This window comes from Chelmon rostratus, chromosome 5 (assembly GCF_017976325.1).
Source record: "Chelmon rostratus isolate fCheRos1 chromosome 5, fCheRos1.pri, whole genome shotgun sequence".
Taxonomy (NCBI): Eukaryota; Metazoa; Chordata; class Actinopteri; order Chaetodontiformes; family Chaetodontidae; genus Chelmon; species Chelmon rostratus.
Window position 1 is genome coordinate 26,692,261 of NC_055662.1, and position 9,544 is coordinate 26,701,804.

General features: G+C 41.0%; 2 protein-coding genes across 3 annotated transcripts; one reads left to right on the top strand and one right to left on the bottom strand.

Moving 5' to 3' along the window:
- The first annotated feature begins 102 nt into the window (after window positions 1-102).
- Window positions 103-4,213, top strand: polr3g (polymerase (RNA) III (DNA directed) polypeptide G). The gene is made up of 8 exons (XM_041937033.1): window positions 103-319; window positions 499-630; window positions 1,809-1,938; window positions 2,377-2,442; window positions 2,525-2,584; window positions 2,691-2,752; window positions 2,961-3,086; window positions 3,200-4,213. Exons 2-8 carry the CDS (start codon window positions 520-522, stop codon window positions 3,287-3,289), a joined length of 645 nt encoding a protein of 214 aa, XP_041792967.1. The 5' UTR covers window positions 103-319; window positions 499-519; the 3' UTR covers window positions 3,290-4,213.
- On the bottom strand, window positions 3,483-8,049 carry lysmd3 (LysM, putative peptidoglycan-binding, domain containing 3). 2 transcript variants are annotated; one of them, XM_041937032.1, is made up of 3 exons: window positions 7,929-8,049; window positions 6,342-6,618; window positions 3,483-5,167 (listed from the first exon to the last, which is right to left on the bottom strand). In XM_041937032.1, exons 2-3 carry the CDS (start codon window positions 6,606-6,608, stop codon window positions 4,568-4,570), a joined length of 867 nt encoding a protein of 288 aa, XP_041792966.1. In that variant the 5' UTR covers window positions 6,609-6,618; window positions 7,929-8,049; the 3' UTR covers window positions 3,483-4,567. The 2 variants fall into 2 exon arrangements, with proteins under 2 accessions (XP_041792966.1, XP_041792965.1); XM_041937031.1 differs by having other exon boundaries at window positions 6,342-6,701; window positions 7,929-8,044.
- Window positions 8,050-9,544: the final 1,495 nt, after the last annotated feature.

Below are 9,544 nucleotides of genomic sequence, written 5' to 3' on the forward strand. Positions count from 1 at the left end.
AGCCACGCCTTCTCAAACGTCACACACGGGGCGGGGTGAGTTAAAGCCACATTTACTGCTGAGTGTAGTGTGAGCACAGCTTCCCACGCCGGTGTTAGCAAAGCGGTGCAGACTTCACCAGGTTTTCTGTTAAATTTAGTGATTTCAGGAGTTTGTTTACGTACCGAACAAACTAGTAGCTGAGTGTAAATGAGAAGTTAAGTCGTGAAGTGAAAACATGAAGACTTAGTTAAGGCTAAATGCCGCTTAATAGCCCTGAAATACACAGACTTGTACGATTTTACGTCTCCAAATTAGGAGCAGTTTACTAAGTCCCATAGTGAGTATTACAACTTTTTGTGTATGTATATGCGTCTCTAATGTATTTCAGTGTTAACCGGCGTTGCACAGTGGGCAAAGTGAGGCAAACGGCGATGAAGGCTGTGGGACATGAACTTGTTGTGTGTACACGTGTTTGACAGTGAAGTTGACTGCAGACATGTGGACTCTGTGCTGCAGGGGCAGAAGAGGCTTGCAGCCATGGCAGGCAGGGGTCGTGGAGTGGCTGCCTTCACGTTCAGTGTGGAGGCTCTGGGCATCGGCAGGGGCAGCATGCCAGAAGCCAGGGTGGGGCCCAGCCCGCTGTTTCCGGTAAGTACCGAACACACACACACACAGAGAGAGAGAGAGAGACAGAGAGAGAGAGAATCGTGGTTCTATCATTTTTGGGGCCATTACATAAACTGACATTCAATCCTGGAGACTTACCTTAACCTTAACCTGATGCTGAACCTAATCTTACCATAAGCCAAGGCTTCACCTGGCCTGTGACTCTGTTTTTATGTCCTCAGGAAATCAGTAATACATATCCACACACACACACACACACACACACACACAAATGCAGAGATCCCATGATGACATATTGAATTGCAGTATATTAAACTCACCTGGACGGGAGTGATTCAAGCCTCTAACTGCACCAGTATTTGTTGTTGTTGTCAGAGAGACAGGTGAAATTTGTCTCCCTTGCCTGTCAACAAATACTGGACATCTATTATACATACATCTATTTGTCCTCACAAAGTAGACATGTATAAAGAAAATGTGTCGGAAAAATCAATTTGTATTACCACGAATAAAATGATAAATTGGTAAAGTAACATTAGTCTTCATCATGTTAAGAGCCTGCACCTGTTTAAAATTGAGCATCTCTCGAGAACGTCAGTTGTGTGAGCATGCCTCTATTGTTTGCTACATCATTGGGCGGAGGGTGGCTATTTTCACAGGCCTAGAGACCATGACATCTGATTTGGTGGTATATATTTTCCAAAGCAATTCAACATAGACTAACTGACATACCTGGGGCTTTTGAGGCTCTTGAGGGTCAGTATTATTTTTCAAGTTAATCACTTCACTATTGTTCACTTTTACATGTTGTAGGTCCCACTGATAACAGATACACCAATTTGAATAACTTAATCATTCATTCAATATATTGAGGCAGCTTTTTCTTATTTGTACCAAATTAGTTGTGCACCATTACCTGAAAGATTGGAAAGACTGCGTTTTAACTGCCCTTATATTACTTCTTTCAGTTTTACTTGTAGGATCAGTTGGGAACAGGTTGGTACTATTTTCCTGCACAGAATTTGACTGTAAACTGATGAAATGGCATCCTATTAGTTCAACTAAAATGTAAGCTCTTGAAGAAAGAAATTGGAGGTAACCCAGCATCAACAAACCAACATGTTTATCCAAAGCTAACAGTAACATACCTCTTACACATGATTGCTGTCATCTCCCTTCCACTATCTGTTCTCCTCCAGAACACAGAGTTTAAGCCAGTGCCGTTAAAAGCTGGCGAGGATGAGGACTACATGCTGGCCTTAAAACAGGAGCTGAGGGGATCGATGCAGCGGCTTCCACACAACATCAGACCTCACTCCAATAAAGCAGGTGAGGAGAGTAGTGCATTAGAAATCTGACATCTAATAGAAATGCAATGGCAAGACTATTGGCGGCTGTGAGGGAAGATAATGCAGCACTTAGGAACTGACACATTTAATTAAGATATCTGGGTAAAGTAGAGAAAGGCAGATTTATGGCAGAATATTGAGTTACAGCTGCTACCCCATCTGATGGTTTTAATACAATTTCTATGGTCTGGCCTGATAGGGTCTCTTCAGTGATGAGCTAAATATATCCATAATAAGTAGTATAGTCAAAACTATTCAACCTATGATTAACCGTTGTGGCTAAGAATCAGGAGGAGCACCCAGTGGTTTGTGGTGAAAGACTCTAGTTATGATAAACTGCTGATTGTGATGTGAGCGTGAATTGGGACTTGTTTAAGAGTATACTGAAGCAGAACTTTCTCTTGTTTATATGAAACAGACGTGGAGAAATACACGGAAAGATACCTCAAGAAAAGCCAGATGGAGGATGAGGAATGGACTCCAGGTACTTGCACAACATACTGTCACTTGATTAGAGCAAGTAGAGAAATAAGTGGAAAATAACGGAAGTACTCTTAATATTTTAGACTGGAACCTTTTCCCAAAAGAATTGATGCCCCAAGTGAAAAAACGGCGGGCTAAACCAGGTATTACAGCCATTATCTAATATATAGAATATATTATGTAATATATATGTAATTGTACAGTAATAAATGGCCATAAGAATAAAGACCAAATGCTTAAATCCAACAGGCACAAAGAAGAAAACTGTGATATCACGCAAACACACAGAGGATATGATGACTAAATTAGATGTAAGTTTTTCTGAACTTATTTGTTGTGTTCAGCTACTGAGCATTACATGCACTGTTTATTTTCTCTTGATGTGTTTTATCATGTAAAGGGGGGTAGATGGTGCAGTATATAAGAGCTCAGGATGCACATGTGCTTACCAAAAACTATATATGTCCTTCTGAGCAAGCAAATGTTTTGCACAAGTTATTTAATATGTCAATATTTCAGGAACTGGAAAAGAAAGATGATGGGAACCTTGAAAAATCAGACGATGAGACCAAAAAGAAAACGGGGAATGAGGATGATGAGGAGGAAATTGAAGCAGAAGAATATGACGAAGAGGATATCGAAGAGGTTAGATTACACATGACAACCTGAAATCTTCATAGTTTGTTAAAGGAAAGTTAATATGGTTGATATGTTAGAAGCCGAGTTAATATTTTACTGTTTCCTTTGTTTCTCTGTAGGAAAACGACTACATTGAAAGCTATTTTGACAATGGCGAAGATTTTGCTGCAGACAGTGATGATAATATGGACGGTGAAGCAACATACTGAGAAAGTGTGATTCAACCATGCAAACTCAAGAAAGCTTGCACTGTTCAAGTAAACAATCAGTATGTGATTGTTTCTATTCGTTAAATGTTGGAGATAAGCTGGGAATACTGTTTAGCAGAGTCATGGTTGTTTGCTTTGTTTGATCTTGAGGCGCAAGCTTTCCTTGAGGACTTATGTAAATAAGAAATTCCAAACTATGTGCATACTGGCAATAATTTATTCAAAATAGATGTATTTATTTTCCAGCCTGTAGCACATTTCCACAGTTTGAAAGGCACATACTGTCAAAAACACATTATGCATTTCATGAAGTGTCAAGTGAAGACGGTGATAAAATAAAAGGGCTACATAACAAAGTCTAAAATTTCACATAATTACAAGAATGAGTCATTGTGGGAATACTGTGCATTTCCCATTTTCCTCACCATGCTCTTTGAGGTTTTTTGAAATGGAAAAAAATGCACTTCTCTCCAAGCAAGCTAAAGGAAAGAAAAATTCAAGCAACTTTCATGGAAATTCAAAAACATAATTTAACTGGTAACTCTGAATACTGTTTGAGTGGTAAAGGCAAATGCTCAATAGTCTTGTAATAAATTAACTCTATATTAAACACAATGGCAGCAATAGCGTTGGAAAATACACTATTTCTAACATGGCAAAAAATACAGTTGGACCAAATTAAGTAAAAACTGGTTTAAAACCACAACCACAGAATTAATTACTCTCTCAGGGTGTGACCACTGCCTCATTACTGAATAAACAAACTGGTTAGTGTTACTTTCTGTCCCGCAGTTTGTGTGAAGCTTACTGAGAGTGCAGCAGCATAGATGAAAAAACATCACCTCAATTCTACTGGCGACACTGATAACAACTCTGAAATGTATCCATCATTTTGAAAAAAACTGAGCCAATCATATCACTTGTTATTTTTGGCCCATTTTATACTCTGTACAGCATATCTGGCTGGACCGACACACGGCATGACTGTGGCCGCACCCTTATTACTAGTCCCTCTACTTGGTAACTGTCCCCACTATAAAGTGACTGTCTCAGTCAGACAGATTGCATTGCTGTATTAAATCTATAATAACTACTCAAATGGGGACATCCACCCAGTTTTATTTGGTCTCTGAGTTAGCAACAAACTTGTATGTAAAGTGATAATCCCTTGTTATGTTTTCTCAAGCCCTCCGTGTTCACCGCTTCCTGCTTTGTCCACATCGAGTGCATGTGGGATCTCCATAAACCACATTGCTGTCCAGCATCTGCGCTGCTGTTTTATCCAACAGGAAGATCCAAATTATTGTCTTGGAGATGTCCATGAGGCATGTCGCCTTGAGCTTGTGTAGGAATGCCATGATGGCTGACGTCAGCTTTCATGAGAACCTCATAGTACAGCAGATAAAACACAGGTGTAACAATGCCAACAACCAGCATGATGACCACAGCCGTCCACCATCTCATGCCCCAGTCTGCTCCATAATAAGGGTCCTTTTTTTGTGCTGGTTTATACTCGACTTCTCCTAGCAGTGGCTGCTGTTGCTGCAGCGTTAAGGAGGACACAACCTCATTCAGGCTGCTCCGAGACGGACCTGTGGACTTCACCAGCCGCTCAATGTCCTTGTCCTTCTCCAGGAGAAATCCTTCCACGCTGTCGGTAGAGGATGAAGAAGAGTCTGTGGAGGACTCAGAGGGGAGGGAGGTCATGGAAGAGATCTGGGGTACACGCCTGGCACCTGAGGGGGAGGCTGATTTGTGAGGTCCAGTGCTGTGAGTCTCTGTGAGGACACTAAAGCGCCTCACAGGAATCTTGACCGACCGTAGGGCAAAGAAGTCTTGCTCTGTCAAAAGGTTGTTGGCACGCTTTATATCAGCCACCTAGGAAACACACACACAAAAAAGATACATTTACTATACCGCATACAGACACAAATTAATATTTTACATTTACTGTCATCTGAATTCTCTGGATTCTGAGTCAACCGCTAAAACAGAATGGCTTATTGCAAAACACACTGCATGATACAAAATACCAAGTGCAGATGTCCTCCAAAAAGCATGCTGGAAATAATTTTAATTATTTAATACAAGAACTGACAAAACTTGTAAAGTAAAACCCATATTATCAAAGAGTACTAAATATTGTCAATATGATTATGGTGAAATTATACAGAGCACTGACCATTTAAAAAATGCTCCTTAGAAAAATTACCTTGTCATTTAGGAGCCGTAAAATGAAATAATGCACTGAACTCTCGAAATCAAAAAACTTGGATCTGTTGTAAGAGTGTTTGCATCAGTCATGAACTAATTCTTTGTAACAGGAAGGCAACTGGGAAGTAGGAATTAATAATAATTAGGAATTATTTATATTTTATACTTATGTTTTCACCTACATTTAAACTTGCATCAACACTGAGCGTTTTAAGTTCATACGGTGAAGAAATCAGTTCCTTATTTACACATCCAGCAGTTACAGAGCAACATTATCATCCATTTGGATTTGTGTTTCTGGCCACCTGGTGAATGTAAATCCAATATTCGCTCTCTGTTTAGCTGTTATTTAGTCTCTACCAACTCCTGAGGAAAGCCTCTGGCTCTTTACCTGCTGAATGTACCACTATTTTCACCAGCTATTCATGTGTGCCTGCCATGTGATGCTGGGCAGTTAGTGTACGGTGTTTTTTTTAAAAGAGCTTTTTCACTGAAAATCTGCCTGATGCTTTGATATTTGTAATACCCCATCTCTCTTATTGTACATTCATTATTCTGCATTGTTTGAATATTGGTTAGATAAAATAATTAGGATATCAGTTGGACCCTTGTAATTAATGTTGTGCATGTTATTGTTATAACTCTATAGACTAACTGGTTAGTCAATTCATATAAAAGTAAGACATTTCTAATCACTATTAGAAGATTTATGAGGGTGGAGAATGTTTGTGTATATGTGTAATGTAAGAGAAGAAATAAGATAATGAGAGTTGAGTGGGTACTCCCAAATAGAGAAAGAAAGACAAGCATACACACACACAGGTTTGAGCGGACATACTGAGCAATGGTACTGCAGGGCAATGCTGTTCAGGGTGTCACCCTCCTGGATATCCCTGGTCAGGTAGATAATATCCTCCATCTTCTCTCTGGAGGTGCTTCTCCGCAGCCTCTCTCTGCCACGTGGCCGCAGCTCATAGCTCTCCCCATCCTCCTCTGACAGGTCGTTCTCTGAGCCATTGTTTCCAAACAGATAGGCATGACCGCCATTGGCAGGCTGCACCATGGTGGCTGACTGGAACCCATAGTGCTGGCTTCTACTGGACATTTTTTCTTCACTGTGTTGGGAAGAGCAGAGACAGGCTTGAGTACCACATTCTGCAGCAAATTCTTTGGGTATATCAGCAGGGTAATCTTGACCCTGAGGGAAGAAAACACGGAAAACATGTTTGAACCAATAGACCTAAAACAAGGGAGGGATACACTGCGAAATATGTTTTATCACCACACATTTGGCCATACAGTACATGCAGGTGACTACAATGCCATTGTTTTCACAGCATGGGGGAACGGTAACAGTGGACTCTTTATAAAGTAGTGTATAACTATCGGTGTCATCCCAAATGTGACCACTTCTTCATATGAAGTTAGAAATATGACCAATTTAACTGCACAGAATAAAAAAAGACTGTGCATGAAAGCTAGCCTGTGTGAACTTTAAGGCACCATACAAGACTAAACATGCCTCTCATTCTCTGAAACCTGCAATTAGGGGCAGGCGGCAGCAACTTCAATTACACTAATTATATTTTTTCTTATGATCAGAATAGTAGCCGAAACATGTAGTCCATTTCACTGGTAGTCCTGAGCAGTCAAGTTATATTTAGTTGAGATGGATAAGACTGGGCCTCTTTCAGTTTCATAAGTGACATTACAGGCAGTACATTTTATCTTAATGATGCCAAGGTCCCCTGTTTACGTAATGTTTCTGCTTCACTAACCATTACGACCACGGGTTGATCTTTTCAGATAACATTACCTAGCTATTCCCCTATCACAACTGTAACCTATGAGCAAGGCAGGCTTCACTCTAGGTTACAACTTTAACACCAATAGCAGATTGCTGGCCGATGTAAGGTGATGTTAGCTACGCTAGCAGCTAACGCTAGCAATGTAAGGTGTTAACTATAAACACAACTGCAAGCATCTTCTTTAATAAGCGCGCAGGGGTGCGATTAACTACCTAAGCTTGTAAAGAGTTACTGTGGATAAAAATCCCGGCTAGCTAATTTACTATTTAACTAGGCGCTTAACATGACTATATAACCATAGCCACCTCAGTCTCTCTCACAACACATAAGTCCAGACCACATCGTCGTCCGATAGGAATAACTACGTAATTTTACAAATACGTCTGTTTAAGAAAGCAAATCAGTGGCTTTCACGAACTGTCAGGTTGATCTTGTACTGATAGGAGTGTGGTGCACAGCGCACGTCCACAGTTAGCGAACTATAAGCTACAAAGCTAGCTAGAGCTAACTAGCGTCCACCTATGTTATCTGGGTAGTAACGTTTGTACATTCTATCGGCCAGTGGTCAAAGTTGATTAATTATATATTTGAAAGAAGTCGTCAGCAACTGCCTTTACCTGAAAATGTGAACACAGATCAATCAGTTGACCTGAATAATATCCATACTTCCACCGGAGTATATTCGGTTTCACCTTCCCTTCGCTTAGTTAACTTACCTACCTGCTAGCTACTGTTGAAGCGCTACCGCTCACGCCACGTCAACAGAATATCTGCGTGATGACGTAAACGCCGACGCCCCCAACGAAGCCCTCATTTGTAATCGCGAGATGGCGCTAAAGGTCAAGCTAATAGTTGGTTGGAGCTCAATTTTTTATATCCATGCTGGGAACAGACCAAGTACTGAGATTTTGGGTTAAAGTTAGAATCTGATTATTTTTATTCATACATCTCTATTCGTAGCTAATTTAATGTTTAAATTAGCGAATGATTTATTTTTAGGTTGTCCTAATGCTTAGCTATCTAAACTAACTGCCCTGTCAATGAAGATACAAGCTATGGGCTACAGGAGGGTATGCATGCTCAGCTAGATAGCTAATTAAATTCAATTTACTCACTGTATAGTTAGCTTATGACGTTTTTAGCGTTTTACTAAATCAACAGGTCGCTACCCATACAAGAGGCCTTTCGTGTAAAACTGCTTGTGTTGCGGCTTGTTATGTCATTTCCTCAGATTTTAAGTTATTTATAATGAAGTACGCTGGCAAAGTTTATGCGGAGTGACAACAACAGAGGGGAGGACAGCTAGCATGAGGACAGATGCCTGTTCGGTGCGCAGGGTGGAGCTGTCCGCCACCACACCGAGCACCCTTGAGAGACAAATGGGATTAAAACATCTTGTCTCATTAGGCAGCGACCGGGGGACGAGCAGGACTCCCTGAGTATCTACAAACTAATCCGTCTGTTGGACAGTGAGTCGTGTGAGTGTGTGTGTGTGTACAGTAGCAGCAGCCCTCACATGGCTGCAGGAGCCCGGAGCTGTGTGTAGAGAGGGGAGAAGGTCCTGAACACACAGGGGAGCCGCTCCGTCTCTCGTTATCTCTCCCGGCTTCAGTCCCGTTAGATGACAAACGCGCTTCATCCCATGTTGTTCACCGGGAACCCGAAGCTGCCGAAGGAAAAGCCGAATTCAGCAGAGCACAAAATGATGCAGCTACCGGCTGCTGTCTGAGAAGAGACGGAGCTGAGGACCCTGGGAGCACTTATCGATGTTATCCTCAGCAACAGATATATTATACTAATTTATCTTGGACAGAGAGGCCAAGCAAGGTGTCAGGTAAGTTGGAATGATTCATTTTACGTCTGTTTTCATAGACGTTGCTGTTTGTCATTGTGAGTGTGGGCTGCTGGTATGGATGTGTGCCGACCAGGCAAACTTTGCTGGATAATTTCAAAGAAAGGATGCGAGATGATTGATTTTCAAGCGAGTCAGTAATGATTGGTGGCCAGTGGTAGATTAATAGCGCAGAGAATAAAGGAAACAAATGAGTAGCGATACTCCTCATCAATTATGCCAGACAGCTCAAGCAGACATATTGTATAACACTATAAGAAAACGATTAAAAGTGGTTGGCCGCTGCTAATTTCTTTTTGCGTTGTGCCAAAAAATCCCCCTCGGAGCAGCTAATAAAATTGAAAAGCCTAAATATTGATTCAGCGCAATCAGTAAATGAAT